Consider the following 27916-nt stretch of genomic DNA (forward strand, 5'->3'; position numbering starts at 1 on the left):
TTCAGAGGTTGTGTGTGTGAGTGTTAGCAGAGATCGGTTTATTAGGTTTATATAACCCTCAGGAGGGTCAGTCGATGTGGTGCGTGCGTGTTCACGTGCACGTGTTCATGTGTGTTTGTATATATTATCTGTGAGTGTATGTGTTGCTATGACCGTGTAGCTCTGACGCATGATTCATGTGTGGTTAGCTCCAGCCTCTCTCTGTCCTCCTGGTGGCCTCTCTCTCTATTTCTTTCTATCTCTCTCTCTCTCTCCCTCTCTCTCTCTCTCTCTCTCTCTCTCTCTCTCTCCTCCCTCTCTCTCTCTTTCTCTCTCTCGCTCTCTCTTTCTCTCTCTATCTCGCCCCCCGCTCGACCTTCTTTCTCTGCATCTCTCTCTCTCTCTCTCTCTCTCTCTCTCTCTCTCTCTCTCTTTCTCTGCATCTCACTGTTTTCTCAACTTTCCTGCCTCTCATTTTCAACCTTCATCACTCTCTTTCTTTTCAACAGCATCTCTCTCTTTCATTTCCCCTCTTTCTCTGGTCTCTCTCTCACACACACTCACGAACGCACGCACGCACCCACACACGTGCATGTGTTCACCTCCTGTTATTTTAACATTAGGTCAATTATGTTAGATTTGCCAGACAGACAGATAGAAAGAGAGACAGACAGAGAGACAATGCAGTACATAGACAGGGAGACAGATAGAAAGAGAGACAGACAGAGAGAGAGACAACGCAGTACATAGACAGTCAGACAGATAGAAAGAGAGACAGACAGGGAGACAATGCAGTACATAGACAGTCAGACATATAGAAAGAGAGACAGACAGGGAGACAATGCAGTACATAGATAGGCAGACAGATAGAAAGAGAGACAGACATGGAGACAATGCAGTACATAGACAGACAGACATATAGAAAGAGAGACAGACAGGGAGACAATGCAGTACATAGACAGGCAGACAGATAGAAAGAGAGACAGACAGGGAGACAATGCAGTACATAGACAGGCAGACAGATAGAAATAGAGACAGACAGGGAGACAATACAGTACATAGACAGTCAGACATATAGAAAGAGAGACAGACAGGGAGACAATGCAGTACATAGACAGGCATACAGATAGAAATAGAGACAGACAGGGAGACAATGCAGTACATAGACAGTCAGACAGATAGAAAGAGAGACAGACAGGGAGACAATGCAGTACATAGACAGTCAGACAGATAAAAATAGAGACAGACAGGGAGACAATGCAGTACATAGACAGGCAGACAGATAGAAAGAGAGACAGACAGGGAGACAATGCAGTACATAGACAGACATATAGAAAGAGAGACAGACAGGGAGACAATGCAGACAGACAGACAGATAGAAAGAGAGACAGACAGGGAGACAATGCAGTACATAGACAGTCAGACAGATAGAAAGAGAGACAGACAGGGAGACAATGCAGTACATAGACAGACATATAGAAAGAGAGACAGACAGGGAGACAATGCAGTATATAGACAGTCAGACAGATAGAAAGAGAGACAGACATGGGGACAATGCAGTACATAGACAGTCAGACATATAGAAAGAGAGACAGACAGGGAGACAACGCAGTACATAGACAGGCAGGCCGTTAGAAAGAGAGACAGACAGGGAGACAACGCAGTACATAGGCAGGCAGACAGATAGAAAGAGAGACAGACATTGAGACAACGCAGTACATAGACAGGCAGACAGATAGAAAGAGAGACAGACAGGGAGACAATGCAGTACATAGACAGTCAGACATAGAAAGAGAGACAGACATTGAGACAACGCAGTACATAGACAGGCAGACAGATAGAAAGAGAAACAGACAGGGAGACAATGCAGTACATAGACAGTCAGACATAGAAAGAGAGACAGACAGGGAGACAACGCAGTACATAGACAGGGAGCAGGCAGATCCTCTTTACCCCTCATCATCAGGTTTAACCCTTTGTAGTGTCTTTGTAGAGGCGTGTGTGTGTGTCTGTGTGCGTGCGTTCGTGTAGTGTCCCTTCTCCCTTACCCTGACTGAGATAAATTAATTGAATACGCCTGGCTATTTGATGTAGTGATAACCTTCTGATAAAGGTTATTCCTTAGAGTTCATCTCAGGTAAAGGGAAAGAACATGCTCAACTCTCTTCCTTCTGCTTAAATAAATTAAAGGGTGCTAACATTTTCCCATGGTGGCACTGGTGCCATTAAGTGTTTCAGTTGGTGGCACCAGCCCATGATTTGGTCACACCAAAGTTTTTTTGCGCCGTCATTCAATAGAGTAGCTTAGCTAGGAGAGTGGGTTCGATTCCCGGGACCATCCACACGTAAAATGTATTCAGTCATGACCGTAAGTCGCTGAATGAAAGCGTCTGCTAAATAATATATTATTATTATTTTTTATTATTATCATCTTATAAAGTCTATCACAGTGCTTTATTAAAACGTCTAATAGACTACCGAGATGGTATTTCATCAGCTTGTGATTGTTGTGATGTTGTGATTCAAAATATTTTTATGTGCAACTTAATCCACTGATTTTCATGCATTTTGGGTAGACAGTCATGCTATTGTTATTATCTTTTACTGTTAAAATAGGGCTCCAGAATTGTGAAATATTTTTTGTGTTCAATAGAGATGAATTTGCCTGCATCTTTATGTGCTCTAATATCATTGGCTAATTTATTTGGGACTAATTCACCACCTGAATAAGTGGAAACTCAAAACACATTAGCTAGATTACTAACTATAAATATAATACCCGCTGCTAGTAGCCATGTATTAATCTAAAAGTAAAAATGTTTTTGCAGTTGTAGCCTACCGCCCAATGAGGCCTATGCACTCGCAGTGGCTAATGCGCATTTCGCGTTCTCCGTATCTCAGAGCCATATCAAATAGCCTATCGCGTTTGTAAAGAAGAGTTGAGAAAGAACAAGTATACCTAAACAAAGCTGAGAACCTCCTCTTTCCAACTGTGTCAACAGGATAACTCTGTTTTCCCCGCAATTGGATTTGAACATGTTATACAATCAGAACACTTTATTTTCTCCCCGGAGCAGTTTTTTGCCACCGGGAAAGGAGAGAGTGGCTTGCTCGACATAGCAGCAGGCCCCAGCAAAACAGGTACAGGGGCAGGCAGACACTTTCCTTATAGGAATCATGAGGATAATAGACTTTACTGTTTGATCAAATCATGGTTTTAGCCGTGAGGTATTTGTATTTAGTATGGATCTGCATTAACTGCTGCCAAGGCATCAGCTACTCTTCCTGGGTCCAGCAAAATTAAGGCAGTTATCCAATTTTCAAAACATTACAATACATTCACATGGCTCCCGAGTGGCGCAGCGGTCTAAGACACTGCATCTCAGTGCTAGAGGCATCACTACAGACCCTGGTTTGATTCTAGGGTGTATCACAAACGGTCGTGATTAGGAGTCCAATAGGGCGGCGCACAATTGTCCCAGCGTCGTCCGGGTTAGGGTTGGGCCGGGGTAGGCCGTCATTGTAAATAAGAATTTGCTCTTAACCTGTCTAGGATCAGCGTGGCGCTAGCGGCACACCCCCCCCCCCCCCACTGAAAAACCAGTGCCGCGAAATTCAAAAAAAATATTTTTTTAAAATATTTAACTTTCACACATTAAAGTCCAATACAGCTAATGAAAGACACAGATCTTATGAATCCAGTCAACATTTCCGATTTTTAAAATGTTTTACAGGGAAGACACAATATGTAAAGATGTACATCTATTACCTAAAAACACATTAGCATAATCCACCATCTTTTATTTGTCCACCAACACCAGTAGCCATCACCAATTCGGCTAAACTAAGATATTTATAGCCCCTAACCAACAAAAAAACTCATTAGATGACAGTCTGATAACATATTTATGGTATGGGATAGGTTTTGTTAGAAAAAAGTGCATATTTCAGGTATATGGCATAGTTTACAATTGCACCCACCATCACAAATGGACTAGAATAATTACAATGAGCAACGTGTTTACCTAACTACTAATCATCAAACATTTCGTAAAAATACACAGCATACACGAATCGAAAGACACAGATCCTGTGAATACAGACAATATTTCAGATTTTCTAAGTGTCTTACAGCGAAAACACAATAAATCGTTATATTAGCTTAGCACATAGCAATTAGCAGCCCAGCATTGATTCTAGCCAAAGTGAGCGATAAAAGTCAACATCGCCAAAAGATATTAATTTTTTCACTAACCTTCTCAGAATTCTTCCGATGACACTCCTGTAACATCACATTACAACATGCATATACAGTTTGATCGAAAATGTTTATATTTAGCCACCAAAATCATGGTTAGACAATGTGAAATGTAACTCGGCTGGTCAGAATTTGTCCTTGCGCCACTTAGACAGTGATCTACTCTTATACATAAATACTCATAAACGTGACTAAAAAATATAGGGTGGACAGGGATTGATAGACAATTTAATTCTTAATACAATTGCGTTATTACATTTTTTAATTTATCCTTACTTTTCAATACAGTTTGCGCCAAGCGAAGCTACGTCAAAAAACATGGCGTCCTAAGCCACTAAAATGTTTCGACAGAAACACGATTTATCATAATAAAAATGTCCTACCTTGAGCTGTTCTTCCATCAGTATCTTGGGCAAAGGATCCTTTCTTGGGAGAAATCGTCTTTTGGTGGAAAGCTGTCCTCTTGCCATGTGGAAATGTCAACTACGTTCGGGATGAACTGAAAAGCGTGCCCAACTTTTCACATCGTTGCAAAAATAAATGTCCCAAAATCGCACTAAACGGATATAAATTGCTATAAAACGCTTTAAATTAACTACTTTGTGATGTTTGTAACTCCTATAACGAGTGAAAAGATGACCGGAGAAATATAACAGGCTAAACTAACGCTTGGAACAGGAGAGGGTCGGTGTCTTCCACGCGCGTTACGCAGCAAGAAAAGACTTGCTAGCTAAAGGTTTTTTTCATTTGTAGGGCCTGTGAACGAGCAATCGAGCCCGTTGGAATCGTCATCACGTAAAGGCATCCAGGGGAAGACGTAAGAAGTGTCCGTATAGTCATAGCAACGACAGTGCCCTTTTAACTGACTTCAGAAAAGTGCCCAACATTTCTCAAATCTGACTCCATGTCAGGGAAATTGCTGTAGAATGGGCTCTGTTCCACTTAGAGACAAAATTTCAACTCCTATAGAAACTATAGACTGTTTTCTATCCAATAATAATAATAATATGCATATTGTACGATCAAGGATTTTGTGGGAAGCCGTTTAAAAAATTAGCCACATTAGCATAAATAGTCTAAACAGCGCCCCCATCCCCAACAGGTTAACTGACTTGCCTAGTTAAATAAAGGTTAAATCTTTTTTTAAATAAATAAATATAAATAAAACAGATTTCACAACCCAGTAAGTGTGTGCCCTCAGGCCCCTACTCTACTACCACATATCTACAACACAAAATCGATGTGTACGTGTGTATATAGTGCGCATGTTATTGTGTGTTTGTATGCATGTGTCTGTGTGTCACGTCTACTCTCGCTTCCCCTCTCTGGTGCTCGTTGTCACCAGTTTGTTCATTATTACGCACACCTGCCACCATCGCTACGCGCACCTGCACCGCATGAGACTCACCTGGACTCCATCACCTTCCTGATTACCTCCCCTGTATCTGTCACTCCCTTCGGTTCTTTCCCCAGGCGTTATTGTTTCTGTTTATATGGTTCATATCTGTACACTACTCGTGTGTCTTGTTTTGTTCATGCTCGTTTATTTATTCAATTCACTCCCTGTACTTGCTTCCCGATTATTAGTGTACACGTTACACTGTGCCTATGTTTGTGTTGCTTTTACTGCTTGCATGAGTTACTTGATGTGGAATAGAGTTCCATGTAGTCATGGCTCTATGTAGTAATGTGCGCCTCCCATAGTCTGTTCTGGACTTGGGGACTGTGAAGAGACCTCTGGTGGCATGTCTTGTGGGGTATGCATGGGTGTCTGAGCTGTGTGCCAGTAGTTCAGACAGACAGCTCGGTGCATTCAACATGTCAATACTCACAAATACAAGTAGTGATGAAGTCAATCTCTCCTCCACTTTGAGCCAGGAGAGATTGACATGCATATTATTAATGTTAGCTCTCTGTGTACATCCAAGAGCCAGCCGTGCTGCCCTGTTCTGAGGCAATTGCAATTTTCCTAAGTCCTTCTTTGTGGCACCTGACCACACGACTGAACAGTAGTCCAGATGTGACAAAACTGTTGATAGTGCTGTTAAGAAGGCAGAACAGCGCTTTATTATGGACATACTTCTCCCCATCTTAGCTACTGTTGTATCAATATGTTTTGACCATGACAGTTTACAATCCAGGGTTTCTCTAAGCAGTTTAGTCACATCAACTTGCTGGATTTCCACATGAGTCATTACAATATTTAGTTGAGGTTTAGGGTTTACTGAATGATTTGTCCCAAATAAAATTGTTATAGTTTTTTGAAATATTTAGGACTAACTTATTCCTTGCCACCCATTCTGAAACTAACTGCAGGTCTTTGTTAAGAGTTGCAGTCATTTCAGTCGCTGTAGTAGCTGATGTATATAGTGTTGAGTCATCTGCATACATAGACACACTGGCTTTACTCAAGGCATGTCGTTAGTAAAGACTGAAAAAATGTTAGGGGCCTAGACAGCTGCCCTGAGGAATTCCTAATTCTACCTGGATGTTGGATAGGCTAACATTAAAGAACACGCTTTGTGTTCTGTTAGACAGGTAACTCTTTAACCACAATATAGCTGGGGGTGTAAAGCCATAACACATAACACGTTTTTTCCAGCAGCAGACTATGATCGATAATGTCAAAAGACTCACTGAAGTCTAACTAAACAGCTCTCACAATATTTTTATCATAAATCTTTCTCAGCCAATCGTCAGTCATTTGTGTACGTGCTGTGCTTGTTGAATGTCCTTCCCTATAAGCGTGCTGAAAGTCTGTTTGTTTACTGTAAAATAGCATTGTATCTGGTCAAACACACATTTTTCCAAAAGCTTGGATGTAGGATTGGTAACAGGTTGATTAAGGATTGGTAACAGGTTGATTGATAAGCTATTTGAGCCAGTAAAAGGGACTTTACCATTCTTAGTTTATAGTAGGCTTAAATTGAAGATATGGCAAATAGGAGTGGCAATATCATCTGCTGTTATCCTCAGTAATTTTCCATCCAAGTTGTCAGACCCCGGTGGCTTGTCATTGTTGATAGACAACAATAATTTTCACCTCATTTCACCTCATCCACGCTCACTTTACGGAATTCAAAATTGCTTGTCTTTCATAATTTGGTCAGATATTCTTGGATGTGTAGTGTCAGCGTTTGTTGCTGGCATGTCATGCTTAAGTTTGCTAATCTTGCCAATGAAAAAATCATTAAAGTAATTGCCATCTGATTCAATGAATGATTTGTATGCCTTTTTACCCCAAATTTAATTTAAGGTACTCCAAAGCTTTTTACAATCATTCTTTGTCATTTATCTTTGTTTCCTAGTGTAGTTTCTTCTTCTTTTATTCCGTTTAGTCACATGATTTCTCAATTTGCAGTACGTTTGCCAATCGGTTGTGCAGTTAGACTTATTTACCAATTATTTTGCCTCATCCCTCTCAGCCATACAATTTTTCAATTCCTCATCAATCCGTGGGGATTTAACCGTTTCTAATGTAATTTTCTTAATGTGTGCATGATTATTAGTAACTGGGATAAGCAATTTAATAAATGTGTCAAGTGGAGCATCTGGTTGCTTCTCATTACACACCATGGACCAACAAATATTCTTTACATCAACAACATAGGAATCACTGCAAAACGTATTATTTTACCTTCATTTAACTAGGCAAGTCAGTGATGAACAAATTCCTATTTTTAATGACAGTCTAGGAACAGTGGGTTAATGTCACGCCCTGACCATAGAGAGCTGTTTATTCTATATGTTGGTTGGGGCGTGACAATGACTAGGGTGGGTTATCTAGGTGATTAATTATCTATGTTGGCCTGGTATGGTTCCCAATCAGAGGCAGCTGTTTATCGTTGTCTCTGATTGGGGATCATATTTAGGCAGCCATTTCCCCATTGTGCTTTGTGGGATCTTGTCTATGTATAGTTGCCTGCGAGCACTATAGTAGCTGCACGTTTCGTTTTGCGATTTATTGTTTTCTTTGAGTTTCTCTTCAAAATAAAGAGGATGGAACCATACCACGCAGCATTTTGGTCCACTCATTATAATTCATTTAAAACTGCCTTGTTCAGGGACAGAATGACAGATTTTTACCTTGTCAGCTCAGGGATTTGATCTAGCAACCTTTCGGTTACTAGTCCAACACTCTAACCACTAGGCTACCTGCCACCCCCGATGATGACCTCTTATACTCTATATTAGGCCCAGCCTTTGGAACTTTGGTTTCCTAGATATGGCTACTATATTGTGATCACGTGTAATGTAAAATGTGCAGCTCGCACCAATGCGAACTATACATTTCTTTTTACTTGCACAGCCAAGCCAAAGGGTTGCAAGATAAAACTAAAGGGTAGCAGTCTGGAGCCCTGCGATCACAAAAAAAACTGTTTTTTCAGGCCCTTCTTGTAGTTGTATAGTACTGTCTGTGCTTTTGCCCAAGAAAGCCTGGAGGAGGCCTGTCCTAGGCTCCTAGCACCTCTCTGCAGTGTTTATATTAGTTTTCACACTGTCACCAGCCTGTTGTTGTTGTGGTTCAGGTGGTGTTGAGATGATAAGGTTGTGTCTCTGAGGCTAAGCTAATATCTATTTTAAACACAGGTGAATCATCTTTGTCCTGTTTTGACGGAGTGTGTGTGTGTTACCTTCTATTCCATCTCACCCTCCAGGCTTATCGCGGTACACAGCTGGGGGTAAGGTGACTAGCTAGTAGCTAGCTTTTCTTTGAGCCTGTAGAGGGCCGTGGTATTATTGTTCGGAAGCTCGGTCGTGAACCTAGCCATTGTGTCGCATCAAACGGAATAAACACACAGATAATCTGGGTAATGTGCTGTTTATGTGGATCACTGACTGACATTCACCTCGATGTGTGTGTGTGTGTGTGTGTGTGTGTGTGTGTGTGTGTGTGTGTGTGTGTGTGTGTGTGTGTGTGTGTGTGTGTGTGTGTGTGTGTGTGTATCACACAGCCTGTGAGCATAACAACTTTTAAGGTCCTATAACCCCCCCCCCAAAAATGCCTGTTTCCATTTTCCCCAAATTCCATTTTCTCCGCTTAGTTTTTCCAGGTTTCCGTTATTCCCCTGTTTTTTTTTCCAGATTTTTCGCTCTCAACATCACACTTAATAGAAAAACAAAAAAAATGGATGTCGTAAGTGATGTTTAAACCACATCAGGAGAAAATGTTTGAGTTCAAGGAAAAATTGTACGAATTTTTGATTTTGAGGTGTTCCAAATGAAACATGAAATCACCCACAATTGAAATCCTGCGTGCATAACTTGCTTTCCTGTGATCGTGGCCCAGGCCAGTCATTTTCTAATTCGGGCCAGTAGTTTTCACTTGGTGCTGGTCCGCTGTGCCACTGGTAAATCTATCTGAATGTCAAGCCCTGCAGTGTAGTTACGCTTTAATGCAACCAGGAAGAGACAGTTGTTTGGTTAAGCAGTGCTGCTGTAGCGCTCATGTGATTGCAGAGTCTGCAAAGCAAATGGACACTGGATTGATTGATGCAAATGATAAACTGATATCATTCTGCCAGGTAGGCGTAGGCTACTTTCTAGTTAACATTTAATTATTTGGGGTTTTTGGGAAAGTCTTTCCATCTCTACCATAAGAAGGTCATCATTAGCATCGTCGCTAACAGCTACACAAGGTGTACACACCGCACACACACAGTACACACAGGCAGGGGCATTCCTGTGCTATTTCAGGAAGTCGAATGACAATAGGAATCACTGATGCATTTTGTTAAGGTCTTAGGATTCACTTTGGCAAATGAATGCATTTTCTAATAAGTTCAATAGATTTAGTTGATTTCCTACTAAGTTAAAATCGTGGCGTTGTTTACAGATTTTGTTAGGGCCCTACAACTTGAATACATCACACACAGTGGTTGGTCCACCACAAAGCTACAAAGTTACAGCGCTACAGAACAGTAGATCTTCTCTCCTCTTATTGGATCCTTTCCTCAGACAGAGAGACAGACAGGCAGACAGGCAGACAGGCAGACAGGCAGACAGGCAGACAGACAGACAGACAGACAGACAGACAGACAGACAGTAGGATCTCTGGCGCCTGTTGGGTTGACATGACAGTCATGCTTTTGTCTGTTATTACCACACACACACACTTTTGTCCTCTGCTCTCTCTCAGTTAATTAGGCTGAAAATTGGAGGGATTTACGCTTATCCAGACTCCCAAACTTTTTTTATTCGTTATTCATCCTAGAGGGTTAGGGTTAGTTAAGTTGATCACATTACCCTGATTTACAGCATAGCACTGTACTGGGAGGAACACCTTCAGCACGCAAACTCACGCACACACACACACACACACACACAGACACAGACACAGACACACACACACACACACACACACACTAGTTACAAGTTGGCCTTTTCACCATAACAACATTAACCTTAGCATCCAATTTTATTTAACAAGGTTAATCAAGAGAGACCTGGACCAAGACAGCACCATCAACACATCCGTGTCAGACAAATAGACACATGACATCAATTAGACAAAAATGACATCAATTCAGTCAGCAGAACGTCAGTAAAGAACATGTACACAGCACAAGCCAGAAACCCCCCAGAGTGCCATACATCAATAATCAGAGCTTGAAATAAATAACTACATGCCTCAACAACACAGGAATAGAAAAACACACCAAATGAAGGGGGGGGGGGGGGGGGGGTCCTTATTCAAATTCTATGCGACTGTCAGAGTGTTGGGCCAGTAACCAAAAGGTTGCTAGATCGAATCCCCGAGCTGACAAGGTGAAAGTCTGTCCTTCTGCCCCTCAACAAGGCAGTTAACACACTGTTCCTAGGCCGTCATTGTAAATAAGAATTGGTTCTTAACTGACTTGCCTAGTTAAATAAAGGTTAAATAAATAAAATGAAACAAAATGAATCCACATACAGAAACAGAGCTCCCTCTCAGTCTTTAAATAGAGAAGGAGAATCCAGCATGTCAAATTGAACAGTGTGAATCGCAGCCTTGAGTTCCTAAAGGAGGACCATTGAGGGTTCTAGTGGCTGTAGTATTTCTTGGTTGCTGAAGTTAATATCCTCCTGAACGAGGGAACCAGCGAGAGGCCAGGCCGTCCAGGCGCTAAAGGTATCATTGCGATGATGAATGCAGTGCTACACACCCACATCAGCTAGCGTTTCATCTGAGTCATTGTAGGAATAAAGCCATATAAACTTCAAACAACTTTCTTTCATCTGCAGTTAGACGGAGAGAGCGAGAGAGACTCACAGATGTTCAACACCCCCCACCCACCTCGGCTCCAGTCGTTCCCTGTTCTCAAACCTCCTACTAGCCAGTCTTGGGTCTATATCTCACTCTAAGCTCTCCCCATCCTTCATAGCTGGAACGTGTGTGTGTGTGTGTGTGTGTGTGTGTGTGTCGCACTCTTCATCACACCATGTGTGTGTGTGTGTAGTAGAGGTCGACCGATTATGATTTTTCTACCGATTATTGGAGGACCATAAAAAGCCGATACCGATTAATCGGACGATTTTTATATATATATTTGTAATAATGACAATTACAACAATACTGAATGAACACTTTTATTTTAACTTAATATAATACATAAATACATTCAATTTAGTCTCAAATTTGTATTTATTTATCTAGGCAAGTCAGTTAAGAACAAATCCTTATTTTCAATGACGGCTTAGCAACAGTTCTACCCCTGAACTGCCTTGTTCAGGGGTAGAATGACCAATATTTACCTTGTCAGCTCAGGGATTTGATCTTGCAGCCTTTCGTTTACTAGCCCAATACTCTAACCACTAGGCTACCTGCCTCCCCATAAATAATGAAACATGTTCAATTTGGTTTAAATAATGCAAAAACACAGTGTTGGAGAAGAAAGTTAAAGTGCAATATGTGCCGTGTAGAAAAGACAAGCTAGTTAAACTAGTAATATCATCAACCCTGTGTAGTTAACTAGTGATTATGTTAAGATTGATTGTTTTTTATAAGATAAGTTTAATGCTAGCTAGCAACTTACCTTGGCTCCTTGCTGCACTCGTGTAACAGGTGGTCAACCTGCCACGCAGTCTCCTCGTGGATTGCAGTGTAATCGGCCACAATCGGCGTCCAAAAAATGCCGATTACCGATTGTCATGAAAACTTGAAATCGGCCCTAATTAATCGGCCATGCCGGTCGACCTCTAGTGTGTAGCTCTCTGCAACTCTGTTCTACTCCCCCCAGTCTCTTCCCATGGCCTCCGCCCCCCTGAACCAGGTCCCATTTTCCCTCCATAAAAGAAACTCTAAATGTTTGTGTCTCAAAAGCTGCGCTAGAGATTACCTTTCCATCAGGAGAAGAATGAAGTGTGAAAAGCAATCCGACTTCCAACCCCACTGCCATACAGAAGTTTGGAAGAATGCAATTATGCCAATGACAGATCATTTCTGGCCTTATCCCTTACCCCTATGGATCGCAGTTTACTGTTTCTATTGCTTTTGATTATGTCATTCTCTGTCGGAGATGGAGAGAGAGACCGTGAGTGAAGCGATGGTGGACCGGTTCAAAGATTGAAAGGCCGCTTAACTTTCTGTGGCTTTCTCTCACTTTTTCTTTCCTTTTGTTTCACTCCCCCACTCCCCCACTCGCTCTCTCTCTCTTTCTCTCTCCCGCTCTCTTTCTCTCTCTCTCTCTCTAGGTACTCTTCTAAAGGCTGGGTCCTGGACCAGACCAGCATCTTTGCTTTGGTCGATGCCTTTGTACAGAGGTGCAAAGACCTGCTGGAGGTGAGGTCTCTCTCACACTCACACACACACACGCACACACACATTAATCATGCGTCAGAGCTCCATGGTCATAACAACACAAACTCAGAAAAGATAGATACTAATCACAAACACTAATGAACACACACATACACAGTGGCAAGGTTAAAAGAAATGTAAATATTCACACACTGCCATCAACTTCATCTCACCTCTTCCGAATTCTCCACAATCACTTCCCCATTTGTGTCTCACACTCTAGAATACACCTTTTTCTGTGTTGCACTGTATTCTGTCTCACCATCACCATCACGCTCCTCTATTTGTCCTTCTCCTACCATGTCCCTGTCACACTAACTGTGCTCCCTCCCTCCCTCCCTCCCTCCCTGCCTATGCTGATACTGTCACACTGCTGTCACTATGCTGATCCATGTGCGTGTGCTCGCATGTGTGTACGTGCATGTTTGTGTGTCCCAACTCGGGTGCGTGTGTGATCTGTCTCCACCGGCCTCTGACCCTCTCCCCTCCCAGGTGTGTGACTGCCAGCAGCAGTTTGCCAGGCGGGAGGAGGGCGAGCAGATACCCCTGCCCTGCTTCGCCGGACGCCAGGGGGCGGAGGTGACCCGCAGCCTGCTGGAGATGGAGTCCACGTTCGGACGCAGCCTGATGATCCTCCAACACGTCCGCAAGGGCATCCTGGACGTAAAGAACACCTCCTGGCACGACGACTACAACAGGTACCGTCTGTGCGTCCGTCCGTCCGTCTGTCTGTCAGAACACCTGGCACGACGGCTACAAGAAGTACCTTTGTCTGTCTGTCTGGACATCTATCTGTCTGTCTGTCCGTCCTGGCATGACGACTACAACAGGCATGTCTGTCTGGAGTGGATGGACGTCATACTGCTGACCTGTCTGTCTGAATACTGGGTCGTGTTAATTTGGCACCAAACTGATGAAAATGGACTCTCCTAAATGCAAATTTACATTTTTCCGCTGCAAACCGTTTTTCTACAATGAATAGGACCCTATCAATGCTCTACGCTGACATTTTTTACAAGAAGCACATGTGTTCCTCAGTTGAATGAAATATTCGAGGTATTAATGATCAGAATTGCCACAATTACAAAATACAGGGGTTAGGAGCACCAGAAATATATATTTTTTATAAATGTAATGTAATATGGGTCCTAACATTTGAACGTTTGGGCTAGAAACAAGACATTTTCTCTGCAGTAATGGTGCAACGGTCACGAATCTGCACTCAGTTTATTATCTATGGCACTCAGAGGCTGCGGAATAGCAAAGTAATAATTACAACAATTATTATCTGGGTTATTTAGGAGCATATGGGACCAAAATGGTTGCACTGTTAAGTGTTATAGCAGTGTCTGTCAATAGAAGATATGTAGACATACTGCATGTCTGTTTATATACTGTTTCGATCTACTAGGATCCCTGTTTACTTTTTCTGTCTGTCTTGTACAGTTTACGTAGGCCTATGCCAGGGTTTGCCCAAAAAAAGAAAAGCCGATAAATAAAATTTACTGGGCAATTGTCTGGGAGAAGGAAAAAAATCCCTTTGCGAAATAATGCTTTTTAGCCTATTCATTGATAGAAATACCAGTCAATGTAAATATATTTGACCGGTCATGCTTATCATTCTATAGGTTTCTTTGCATAATTTAGTGGTATTCCGTTAGTCGTTATGCGTCTTATCACACGCGCACAGCATACTGATACAGAGCCTATGTTTGGGCGGAAAATCTGTCAGACAGCGCGAGAGCTGCCGCTACAGCTCCTCAAACAGCTTGTCCGTTGCTCCTGCAGTGAAACGCGCTTTTATGAACCCAATCATTGCGCAACAATTCTAAATGCAATCGCGTGTTAAAAACTGTTTTGATGGCCACGATTAAAAAGAGCTACAATTTGTATTTCTTAACTGGTAATTGAAGTACGCTTCCCATTCGTTAGAGGTGTGCCGACATGGCCATACTCGAATCCGTAATCGTATCCGTAAATTGACAGTTGATAGTCGGATCGGATCAGATTGTGAGGACAGACGCTGGAAGACCAGCAGCAAGTACAGGGAGTGAATATTTAATAAATAACAGACATAAAACAAAACAGGGACAGCGTCTGGACCAGGGGAAACATAATGACATGAATGCTGACACAATCAAACTGAGGAACAGACAGATATAGAGGAGGCAATCAATAAAGTGATTGAGTCCAATGAAGCACTGATGCGCGTAACGATATTGACAGGTGTGCGTAATGATGGGCTGCATGGCGCCTTCGCGTGCCAGAGAGGGGGAGCGGGAGCAGGCGTGCCACAGATGATACCCGTGATCGAAAGAAGCTGTTTTCACATAACTAAGTAGATGTTGGCTAAATACATCCCTGCACATTCTCACTGCAAAAAAACTGCAGATTAGGAGCAGAGGGGCGTCTGTGTGTCCTTAACCTGCAGCGGGCAGCCAAGTTTGCTGTGACTTAGTCCGAATGCGCATCATCGTTTTATATTTCTCCCCTTGCGCCACTTGTTAGATATTATGCACATTGACAGCTTGATAGCAAACGTCCTCGCCATGTTATTTATCATAGTAGCATGCAGCAGCAATCTAAATGACGGGACCAAAAATATGCAAGGAAAACTGATCGGGTGAAATTATGACGCTAGTAGACAGAGAAATACAGCTTCACTCTATCCAATCGGAGCAGCAGGATCAACGTACAGCCCGCCCTTCTCTTTACAGACAGCCAGTTTAGTTATTTAGATCATGTAGAACCTCGCACATGACTGACTAATGTGAGAAGGATGTGTGCTGGCATCTGATTTGTATTTATTTTTGGATCACGGATAATTACAAATATTCCTCGGATCATAATCGAATCCAGAAAATTGCCCATATCCTTTACGATACTAGTTTTGTCTAACTACTCGCGAACATCCCTACCATTCGCCATTCAAGCGCACAGGCAACTAGGCAGGCTTCAGTGCATCACACACCACTTTGCGATGAGCTGGAGGCAGTGTGCATTTTGAGAACATATACTTAATTGTTTGAAACCTGAACGTTTTACTACGTATTATGAAGCATGTCTTGCATTGCTTCAAAGTAACCTAGCCAAAATCCGACCATATTAGTGGAGGCAATTATTTTATAAAGACTTCCATATGCCAATTAAACCAGTAGCCTATTTCTGTCATGTTCTATTGGTTTCTTTCATTGTCCAGCAGCCAAAGGCACATCCCTAGTCATATTAGCCACCCATGCTAGTTGTTGCATCTTTAGATCTCCCCTCTTTCTAGTCACATGAAACCGCTAGCTTGACAACAGTGTTTTCCCGATAATTGCACAATGGAATGAGCATTCACACATAGCCTTGTGCACATTGCTGTGCTTATAATGTGAATAAGTAATAGTTTATCAACATTTTAAGCTAATTTGTTGCATCAGTTTTTTTTATGTACCCTAGGCTACTGGTTGTATGAATTTGTTATCTATCGTCCCACAACTGTCTGTTGTCGCGCAGAACAACAAGCTGACCAATAGAATATGTTAACTTTTCTACTATGGGGGATAGTAGATTGACATCGTCTAGTGATATTGCTGTTTGTTACTCGTCTTGTTGGCTGATCAAAAGTACATGTGGACAGGTGTTCTAGCGTCTTCAAAGTGTACATTGGAATACAGTAAGAATGACGTTGCATCCTGGAGTTGCATGTTCTGTGAAGATGATTTACCATAATCAAAGATGTTATTTCTGTCATTCTGAGCACCGCGGGTGGACGGTGGACGCCCTAATCAGGATACGCACCCAATGCATAAGGCTCCGGTGAATTTCTCAAATGTCCTTTCAATTAAAATGCTGCCGGTCAATTATCCATTTTCCTAAAGGAAACCCTGGCCTATACACGTATAGCTGTGTCTGTTTCCCACACACTAATTCCAAACTTGATGGTGTAGGAGTTGGATCAATGCTTGTCCAGACCCGGGACAGTACCCACCAACACCTCTCTGACACAGCATTAATACATCGTTGGTATGTGTCTGACTGTCTTTTAGATGAATGACCCGGGCTGCGGTGACTGCGATGCGTCCCAAATGACGCCCTATGCCCTACACAGGATGCACTACTTTTTGGCACGGAGCTCAAATGGGGTGCACTATATAAGGGATAGGGTGCCATTTGGGACGCACGCCTATCCATGAGCGAAGAGACCCCTATGGGCCAGGCCTATACAGGGCTGTATAGCAACGCCCCTTCTTGTCATTCAGAGTTCTGGTGACAGCAGCCTATTGGACTCCTCATCTGAATAACATGATTAGGGAAGGGGGAGGTGGGAGGTGGAAGGGAGTATGTGTGTGTGGATATGTGTGTGTGGATCCTCAGGGGACTGCCCCCCCCCCCCCCCGCTGCCACCCCTCCACACCCCTGCGCCAGGTTAGTGGGGTTGTTGGAAACAAGGGCTGGCCCGGGGGCTGGTGTGTGTTTGATGTGGATGATGGATGGGGGTCGCTGGAGGTCGTGGGGTCGTAATGTTGTTGCCAAGACAGCTGGGCTTGTGTCAGGGGCAGCTGTTTCATAGCCACTCAGCACATTACTATTGGTCCAATCAATACTAGCCTACACCCTGTGGTGTGGGTGTGTGTGTGTGTGTCTGGGTGTGTGTGTGTGTGTCGGGGTGTGTGTGTGTGTGTGTCGGGGTGTGTGTGTGTGTGTGTCTGGGTGTGTGTGTGTGTGTGTGTGTGTGTGTGTGTCGGGGTGTGTGTGTGTGTGTGTGTGTCGGGGTGTGTGTGTGTGTGTGTGTGTGTGAGAGAGTTTTCGCTTACATGTGTGAGAAACTGTTTGATCCATGTGTGGTGTGGGTCATCATTTCACCCAATCATCAATCATGTGTGTGTGTACATGTTTTAATGTGTGTGTGCTCGTGGGTGTGCGGTTTTGGTAGGTTCCGTGCGGGAGTGAAGGATCTGGAGGTGATGATGCAGAACCTGATCAGCACGGCGTTTGAGACGGTCAACACCGTGGAGGAGGGCGTTCAGCTGCTAGACGTCTTCCAGCACCTGTCTGCCCGCGAGGTACACCACACACACACACACACACACACACACACACACACACACACACACACACACACACACACACACACACACACACACACACACACACACACACACACACACACCACACACCTGCATTCATATGCCAATTTACTTCCACACACACAACACTCCTTTCATTAACCACACAGTAAAACCATGTGCACTTTATATGATTGTACATCTTTTTGTTACGATACGGCTGGCCGGCACAGAAGCCTATTTCTTTCTCCTAAATGGACCATGCAGCATCGGGCCATTCTATCACTCTAATACTTGGGGAATATCATTTTTCAACAATAGCAAGGCCTCTGTAGATTATTCATCCTCTGGTGCCTTTTAAAGCTTAGGGTGTGTGTGTGCATGAGTGGTAAAGGACTTTCTCACGCTCAAACTACTTTATGTACTATCTGGGAGCCATTTCATAACAGAGATAAACACTGTCGAGTAAATGCACTCTCTCTCTGCCCCTCTGTCTCTGTCTTTCCCTCCCTCCCTCCCTCCCTCCCTCCCTCCCTCCCTCCCTCCCTCCCTCCCTCCCTCTCTCCCTCCCTCTTTCTCTCTCTCTCTCTCTCCCTCCCTCTTTCTCTCTGTCTCTCTCTCTTTCTCTCTCTCTCTCTCCCACCCTCTCTCTCTCTCTCGCTTTCTCTCTCTCCCTCTCCCTCTCTTTCTCTCCCTCTCTCTCTCTCTCCCACCCTCTCTCTCTCTCTCTCTCTCTCTCTCTCCCTCTCCCTCTCCCTCTCCCTCTCCCTCTCCCTCTCTCCCTCCCTCCCCCTCTCTCTCCAGGCCATCAAGAGGACCATAGACAGGAAGACGGTAGATGTCTATGGTCTTTTTAACAAGGAACTCAACCTGGTCAACAAGGAGCTGAGTAAAAAGGTGTTACACACCCCTGCCCACATGCCCCTCCACGCTGGACAGGCCCACTGGGCTAGAGCCCTGCGGCGGCGCATAGAGAGACCCATGGAGGTGAGCGGAGGGGTAGGGCCAGAGGCTACACATGGTTACAGTCTACACCGTCATTGAGAAGGGGTGATCATTAAGATATTTGTTTTATTGATCTTCATTTGAACTTTGAGGCCATAGGTCAAACCTAGCTTTAGGCCTTTGGAGGGGAAAAGTGTCACATTCAATGAGAGTGAGGTTACATTGGAAGGACGACCTACTGTGTCGGTAAACCCACAGAGAAGAGGTACTGTAAAGGGGAGACAGGGGTTATAGCAGGCCAAAGTACTGTATAGGGGAGACAGGGGTTATAGCAGGCCAAAGTACTGTATAGGGGAGACAGGGGTTATAGCAGGCCAAAGTACTGTATAGGGGAGACAGGGGTTATAGCAGGCCAAAGTATTGTATTGGGGAGACAGGGGTTATAGCAGGCCAAAGTACTGTATAGGGGAGACAGGGGTTATAGCAGGCCAAAGTACTGTATAGGGGAGACAGGGGTTATAGCAGGCCAAAGTACTGTATTGGGGAGACAGGGGTTATAGCAGGCCAAAGTACTGTATAGGGGAGACAGGGGTTATAGCAGGCCAAAGTACTGTATAGGGGAGACAGGGGTTATAGCAGGCCAAAGTACTGTATTGGGGAGACAGGGGTTATAGCAGGCCAAAGTACTGTGTAGGGGAGACAGGGGTTATAGCAGGCCAAAGTACTGTATTGGGGAGACAGGGGTTATAGCAGGCCAAAGTACTGTATTGGGGGGACAGGGGTTATAGCAGGCCAAAGTACTGTATTGGGGAGACAGGGGTTATAGCAGGCCAAAGTACTGTATTGGGGAGACAGGGGTTATAGCAGGCCAAAGTACTGTATATGGGAGACGGGTTATAGCAGGCCAAAGTACTGTATAGGGGAGACTGGGGTTATAGCAGGCCAAAGTACTGTATAGGGGAGACAGGGGTTATAGCAGGCCAAAGTACTGTCTTGGGGAGACAGGGGTTATAGCAGGCCAAAGTACTGTATATGGGAGACAGGGGTTATAGCAGGCCAAAGTACTGTATAGGGGAGACAGGGGTTATAGCAGGCCAAAGTACTGTATAGGGGAGACAGGGGTTATAGCAGGCCAAAGTACTGTATAGGGGAGACAGGGGTTATTGCAGGCCAAAGTACTGTCTTGGGGAGACAGGGGTTATAGCAGGCCAAAGTACTGTATAGGGGAGACAGGGGTTATAGCAGGCCAAAGTACTGTATAGGGGAGACAGGGGTTATAGCAGGCCAAAGTACTGTATAGGGGAGACAGGGGTTATAGCAGGCCAAAGTACTGTATAGGGGAGACAGGGGTTATAGCAGACCAAAGTACTGTATAGGGGAGACAGGGGTTATAGCAGGCCAAAGTACTGCATAGGGGAGACAGGGTTATAGCAGGCCAAAGTACTGTATTGGGGAGACAGGGTTATAGCAGGCCAAAGCCATCCTCTGACATATGGAGATGAACCTTAATGAAGCCAGGCTCCAGTTCTCTGTAGTACTCTATGGGGAGTTTTAGCCAGTTAGGGGTTGGAGCAGGCCTGGCGTCCCATCCAAAGGCCTATAATGGCAGGGGGCCAGTCCATTGAGTCCAGGGCCCAGATTCATAAAGCATCTCGGAGTAGGAGTCCTAGCGATCTATGATCAGGTCCTCCCAGACTGTCCATGTAATCTTATTCATTATCTGAAAGGCCAAACTGATCCTAGATCAGATGGATAGGGGCCCAGACATGGCCTTGGCATCTGTGTGTTTTAAACACAGCTGTGTCTGCCTGGTCTCTTTGCTTACACAGAGTACATGGCTGGAAGGAACGGCTATCTGTAGAGATACATTAGGCACCATAGAACAAGGGGGAACATTCATTCTACACAGATTGGAATGGAATAAGCTCTCGGTTTTTATCAAACATTTCTCCATCAAGTAAGTGCTAGTGAGTGTTCAAGGATACAGAATATACAACAGAAACACTTAGCAACACGCATCCGGTTAACGTTGGAGACCCTTCCTGTCCGTCTAAGGTCGGTTTTGATACAAGTTACTATCGGCCTTTCTCACCTCGTCTGTATGTCCCGTTGCTCCTTTTTTAAACCTCTTGTTGAATTACCCTGTGTGTGGTTTGAACCTTTCCCCTGCCGTAGGTGGTACAGTGTGCCCACTTCATGCCTCACATCGGCAGTGGAGAGGAGGTGCGTCTGGCGTACAGCCAGCTGGTCCAGACCCTGGATGAGTTGGTCCGGAGGGTCTTCTCTGAGTGGAGTCAGTCTCTGGACCGACAGAGTCTCAAGAGGCTGGACCAGCCACTCATGGTGCGCTGCAAGGAGAAACAGGGCATGCTGGACATCAACTTCGACAAGTGGGTTCATACCGGAGGACACACACGCACACACCCACACACACACACTTGGAAGATGGAGGAGACTGATTGTGTTAGGAGAGTTTTCGCAAACGCAGACAGGCGGTTAGAGGACGGGTCACAGCACACGCGGATATTCTCAGGCTCACGCGCCCGACTGACATAAAGACGCACACCGGGGACTCTCACGCCCCTCGACACAAACACCTTCTGTATCAGACCTCTGTTGTGATGCCGCGGCATCCGTCCTCTGCGAGACTGTGAACACTCCCTGTCCTTGGTTGTGTGTAGGAACATGCTGAAGATGTTCAATGAGATCCACTACTGGGAGCGCCTGCTGTTCGAGATCCCCCACTACGTCTCTGACGTCTACCAGAGGAGAGAGGAGCTCCGCAGCATGAGGGAGAGTGTGCTGCTGGTGGTACGAGACTACAACCGGTACAGACACACACACACACACATGCACGTAGACACACACACACACACACACGCAAGCACACACACACGTGCACGTAGATACACACACACGTGCACGTAGACACACACGCGCGCGCAAGCGCACACACGTGCACGTAGATACATTACACACACATGCGCGGAGATACGCGCAGGCACGCACACACATAGATGTACGCAGACGCGTACGAACGCACACATGCATACATGCGCGTGCACACACACACACACACACACTGGACCTAAGTCTCTCACATCCTTGTTCAGTATGAGGCAAATTGGACTTTAAGCCTCTGTATACACGGTGCCTGGGACCCTGCAAAGTTCAGCACAGCCAACACGGCTTGAAACTGAACACACACACTGCGAAACACTTCAGATTGAAGCACACTCAGAGTGGATGTGAGTTAGCACGTGGCAGGCCATGCATAGCATAATGCTTTCAACTTACTGTGAGAAGAGGCCTAGGCGTAGGTCAAGTGTGTGCATACTGCATCACCAAACTGTGTGTTAGTGTTTATATATTTCCCTGTAATTAGGGTGTCCATCCACTCTGCCCAAACAAGCTTTGGTGATGAAATTTCACTTCATTATGTTATAAAATACATTTCACCAAGACAAATATGATTGTTCATGTTCTGAATCGTTCAGTGGGGTCTTTCACTACTATATCATTAACATTATATCTAAAAAGTCGGATTTGGTCATCTAATACTTCTGCTAATAGACACCGAGCTCTGTTGACAGAGCGGTGCGCTTTCTCGCAGCGACTTATGAGGATTTTACATGTTGTGGTCATCTGCAAAGTTGTTTCTTCGGGTCGCAAAAAGCCAAATGAACTGAGTTAAATGTAAAAGGCTTTGAAAATCAACAGCTCGTGGTACACTCCGTGCTCCGTTGACATTTCACAGAGCTACGCTTGTTTTTGTGAGAGGTCTTCGAAAAAGAACAGGAATTTCACATGAATATGAAAAGCGTATACTAAAATATGAAAATACTACATGCCATGTCTCAAAATCGATATCAGTCTTACCTCAATATGGTTTTATGTCCTCCGGATTCCAGAAGAACGATGACAGGTTCAATGGTGAGCCTGTCAGGTAGCCTTAACTCTCACACAGCATCCAGTCTAGTTGACACAGCATCCAGCCTAGTTGACAGCATCCAGGCTAGTTGACACAGCATCCAGCCTAGTTGACACAGCATCCAGCCTAGTTGACACAGCATCCAGCCTAGTTGACAGCATCCAGCCTAGTTGACAGCATCCAGCCTAGTTGACAGCATCCAGCCTAGTTGACACAGCATCCAGCCTAGTTGACACAGCATCCAGCCGAGTTGACACAGCATCCAGCCGAGTTGACACAGCATCCAGCCTAGTTGACAGCATCCAGTCTAGTTGACACAACATCCAGCCTAGTTGACACAGCATCCAGCCTAGCTGACACAGCATCCAGTCTAGTTGACACAACATCCAGCCTAGTTGACACAGCATCCAGCCTAGTTGACACAGCATCCAGCCTAGTTGACAGCATCCAGCCTAGTTGACACAACATCCAGCCTAGTTGACACAGCATCCAGCCTAGTTGACACAGCATCCAGCCTAGTTGACACAGCATCCAGCCTAGTTGACAGCATCCAGCCTAGTTGACACAGCATCCAGCCTAGTTGACACAGCATCCAGCCTAGCTGACACAGCATCCAGCCTAGTTGACACAGCATCCAGCCTAGTTGACACAACATTCAGCCTAGTTGACACAGCATCCAGCCTAGTTGACACAGCATCCAGCCTAGTTGACAGCATCCAGCCTAGTTGACACAGCATCCAGCCTAGTTGACACAACATCCAGCCTAGTTGACACAGCATCCAGCCTAGTTGACACAGCATCCAGCCTAGTTGACACAGCATCCAGCCTAGTTGACAGCATCCAGCCTAGTTGACACAGCATCCAGCCTAGTTGACACAGCATCCAGCCTAGCTGACACAGCATCCAGCCTAGTTGACACAGCATCCAGCCTAGTTGACACAACATCCAGCCTAGTTGACACAGCATCCAGCCTAGTTGACACAGCATCCAGCCTAGTTGACACAACATCCAGCCTAGTTGACACAACATCCAGCCTAGTTGACACAGCATCCAGCCTAGTTGACACAGCATCCAGCCTAGTTGACACAGCATCCAGCCTAGTTGACACAGCATCCAGCCTAGTTGACACAGCATCCAGCCTAGTTGACACAACATCCAGCCTAGTTGACACAACATCCAGCCTAGTTGACACAGCATCCAGCCTAGTTGACACAGCATCCAGCCTAGTTGACACAGCATCCAGCCTAGTTGACAGCATCCAGCCTAGTTGACACAGCATCCAGCCTAGTTGACACAGCATCCAGCCTAGCTGACACAGCATCCAGCCTAGTTGACACAGCATCCAGCCTAGTTGACACAACATCCAGCCTAGTTGACACAGCATCCAGCCTAGTTGACACAGCATCCAGCCTAGTTGACACAACATCCAGCCTAGTTGACACAGCATCCAGCCTAGTTGACACTGCATCCAGCCTAGTTGACACAGCATCCAGCCTAGTTGACACAGCATCCAGCCTAGCTGACACAGCATCCAGCCTAGTTGACACAACATCCAGCCTAGTTGACACAGCATCCAGCCTAGTTGACACAGCATCCAGCCTAGTTGACACAGCATCCAGCCTAGTTGACAGCATCCAGCCTAGTTGACAGCATCCAGCCTAGTTGACACAGCATCCAGCCTAGTTGACAGCATCCAGGCTAGTTGACACAGCATCCAGCCTAGTTGACACAGCATCCAACCTAGTTGACACAGCATCCAGCCTAGTTGACACAGCATCCAGCCTAGCTGACACATCATCCAGCCTAGTTGACAGCATCCAGCCTAGTTGACAGCATCCAGGCTAGTTGACACAGCATCCAGCCTAGTTGACACAGCATCCAACCTAGTTGACACAGCATCCAATCTAGTTGACACAGCATCCAGCCTAGCTGACACAGCATCCAGCCTAGCTGACACAGCATCCAGCCTAGTTGACAGCATCCAGCCTAGTTGACACAGCATCCAGCCTAGTTGACAGCATCCAGCCTAGTTGACACAGCATCCAGCCTAGTTGACACAGCATCCAACCTAGTTGACACAGCATCCAACCTAGTTGACACAGCATCCAGCCTAGCTGACATCATCCAGCCTAGCTGACACAGCATCCAGCCTAGTTGACAGCATCCAGCCTAGTTGACACAGCATCCAGCCTAGTTGACACAGCATCCAGCCTAGTTGACAGCATCCAACCTAGTTGACACAGCATCCACCCTAGTTGACAGCATCCAGGCTAGTTGACACAGCATCCAGCCTAGTTGACAGCATCCAGCCTAGTTGACACAGTATCCAGCCTCGTTGACACAGCATCCAGCCTAGTTGACACAGCATCCAGCCTAGTTGACACAGCATCCAGCCTCGTTGCTTTTTTCCGGATTTTCGACCAGTATCTAAGCAGTTAACATTATTTTACCCATTGGTCAAAATCTGCTTTTTTGATAGGACATCCTACTGTAATACAGTATTTAGTGACCCAGACTATTTCTTTTAAGCAATACAGTGCAGGAAATGATTTGAAGAAAATACCACCAATATTATCATGTTTATATAAACACTGATGTTTGGTCCGTGTGTGTCTATACTGTATTTGTATTTGTGTGTGTGTCAGGATCATCGCGTCGCTGTCTGCTGAAGAGCTGGGTTTGTTCCGGGAGCGAATCCGCTTCCTGGACAAGAAGATCCAGCCAGGTCTCTCCAAGCTGCTCTGGTCCTCTAAAGGAGCGTCCAGCTTCTTCATCAAAGACTGCAGGCTGCACGCCAGCAAGGTCAGGACACACCGGGATGAAACACACACCGACTCATAGACCACAGAAAGGGTGTAGAGTATTGCTCACCAACCTTAAGATAGATAGAGACGTTTCACTGTCGTCTTTCTCTAGCCCCTTTTGATCCATTATAAGCTCTCATAGGCTAGTTGAGTCAAGCTTTGTCATGTTTGGCTGGAACTAAAACCTGCGTACTCTGATGCTCTCTCGGACCAGGGCAGGTAGCCATTGGGCTAGAAGAACACTACTGTGGCGTGCTCCTGGGCCCAGGGTTTAGATGTGAAGCCGTAACCCCTGTAGATACAGTACAGCAACAGGATGTGGGTTCATTTGGCTCCCTGCTTTCACAAACCACCTTCATCGCACACACACACGCACACACGCACACACACACACACACACACACACACACACACACACACACACACACACACAGACACACACACACACACACACACACACACACACACACACACACACACACACACACACACACACACACACACACACACACACACACACACACACACACACACACACAGAGCACAGACTGTATCCCGTTGTCTTCCTTCTGCGGTCAGCATTTTCTAGACCAATAAACATCTGAATCGGGGAAACAAATTCAGCAGAATTCAGCCGCTAGCAGAAAACAGCAGACACGGACACAAAAACACCCCGCCAGACTGGCCGCAGTTCAATTTAAGCCATGATGCATGGAGTGTTATGAGGCATTACTGTTGGATCCAATGCACAGAGGGCTGTGTGTGATGGACTGTGTGTGTTTTTGTGTGTGTGCGTGTGTGTGAGCGTGTGTGTGTGCGTGTGTGTGCGTGCGCGTGATAGACGCAGAGGGCTTCTATTCTCCTCAACCACCGGGATCAAATGATCTCCAGAGGGAAAAGAAGGAGTGAGGGATAGACAGGAAGGTGGAGAGGGGTGATAGAGTATAAATACACATAACCCTCCCGCGTTTCATTTTTATTCCATTCCAATGCCATATAAGGCTGCATTATAAAACAGGGGGATGGTTGTATGATTCATGGGTAATTGTATAGTAAGAGATACAGGACACAGGAGAGTTGCAGTGAATAGCCTGGTTTCAGATCAGTTTGTGCTGTCTTGACAACTCCTATGGCTATTGCTATTGCAATGCTGAAATACTAGCTGGAGTTGCATTGTATTGGATGCTAAGTTACATTGCGATGCTTGATAATGAATGATAATGAATACCTTGCCAACATTGTATTGGATGCTACGGTGCTAAGCTACGGTACGATGCTACAGTATAATAATGAGTACCGTGGCTTCCAGAGAGACGGTATGGGGGCTCAGTGTTCAAGACAGGTTGAGCAGCAGCAGCATGCGTGATGAACACTAACACTCATTGGCAAGGATTCATGCCACCGCGCCACGCCCCTCTCCCCTGTCTCCCCTCTCTCTCAAGGGGTTTAAGATCAGGTTTGCGTCGAGCCAATGTCAAGATCTGTCGAGCCCAAAGTCAAAAACTCAGTGAGTGCTGTCTTCCGTGTTGTAGGTGGGGAGAGAGGGTGTGAGAGGGAGAGTGAGCGAGAGGAAGAGAGATCTGAACTGACTCAGAACAGCCCCCCATCCCTATTTTTCTCTCTCTCCCTCCACCCCGCTCTCCCCCCCGACTCCTCTTCTCTCTCTCTCTCTCTCTCTGAGGATTATTCTGCGCGGCAGGCCTTATCCCCATGAAAGCCGTAAAATCCGGAGATCGGCGCTAGGATCTGGAATTCTGAGTGAGAGACGGATTTGCTCTCCGTCTGAATTAGGTCCGGCTGCCGAGGCAATATGAGAGAGCCAGTCATCTCCGCAGCTCCCCTCCTCTTCTCTCTCCCACAAATTGAAAAGGAAACTGTTGGATGTATGTTCTATTCTGTTTGGCCACAGCCCGATGCTGTCATGATAAGACCTGTCTCTGGTAATTCAAACAAGAAGAGTTAGTGTTGGTGGAGATGGTGGAGCGTGATTCCTATGTAATAAGCTCGCCTGCTTCGATCCTAGAAGTGAAGAGTGGTTGGAAAGGGACACTGCTGGGAAAGTACCATGGGTTCTGTATTCATCCAACTTTCCCCAGTTGGTTCTTTTCCTCTTTATCTTCTCTTCTCTCCTCTTTTCTCCTCTCCTCGCCGCCCCTCCTCTCCTCTCCT

At 45.3% G+C, this 27916-nt stretch overlaps 1 protein-coding gene across 1 annotated transcript in view; it reads left to right on the plus strand.

The window, feature by feature from the left end:
- Positions 1-27916, plus strand: part of LOC129844911 (dynein axonemal heavy chain 2-like) — a gene marked incomplete at its 3' end in the record, with an annotated part of 76943 nt that overhangs the window by 27006 nt on the left and 22021 nt on the right. The window contains exons 10-16 of the mRNA XM_055913070.1: positions 12911-12998; positions 13509-13714; positions 17935-18064; positions 18872-19054; positions 21188-21402; positions 21694-21840; positions 25589-25745. Coding sequence (XP_055769045.1) covers positions 12911-12998; positions 13509-13714; positions 17935-18064; positions 18872-19054; positions 21188-21402; positions 21694-21840; positions 25589-25745 — 1126 coding nt within the window. The remainder of the gene's footprint in view (positions 1-12910; positions 12999-13508; positions 13715-17934; positions 18065-18871; positions 19055-21187; positions 21403-21693; positions 21841-25588; positions 25746-27916) is intronic.

Source organism: Salvelinus fontinalis, unplaced genomic scaffold (assembly GCF_029448725.1).
Source record: "Salvelinus fontinalis isolate EN_2023a unplaced genomic scaffold, ASM2944872v1 scaffold_0248, whole genome shotgun sequence".
NCBI lineage: Eukaryota > Metazoa > Chordata > Actinopteri > Salmoniformes > Salmonidae > Salvelinus > Salvelinus fontinalis.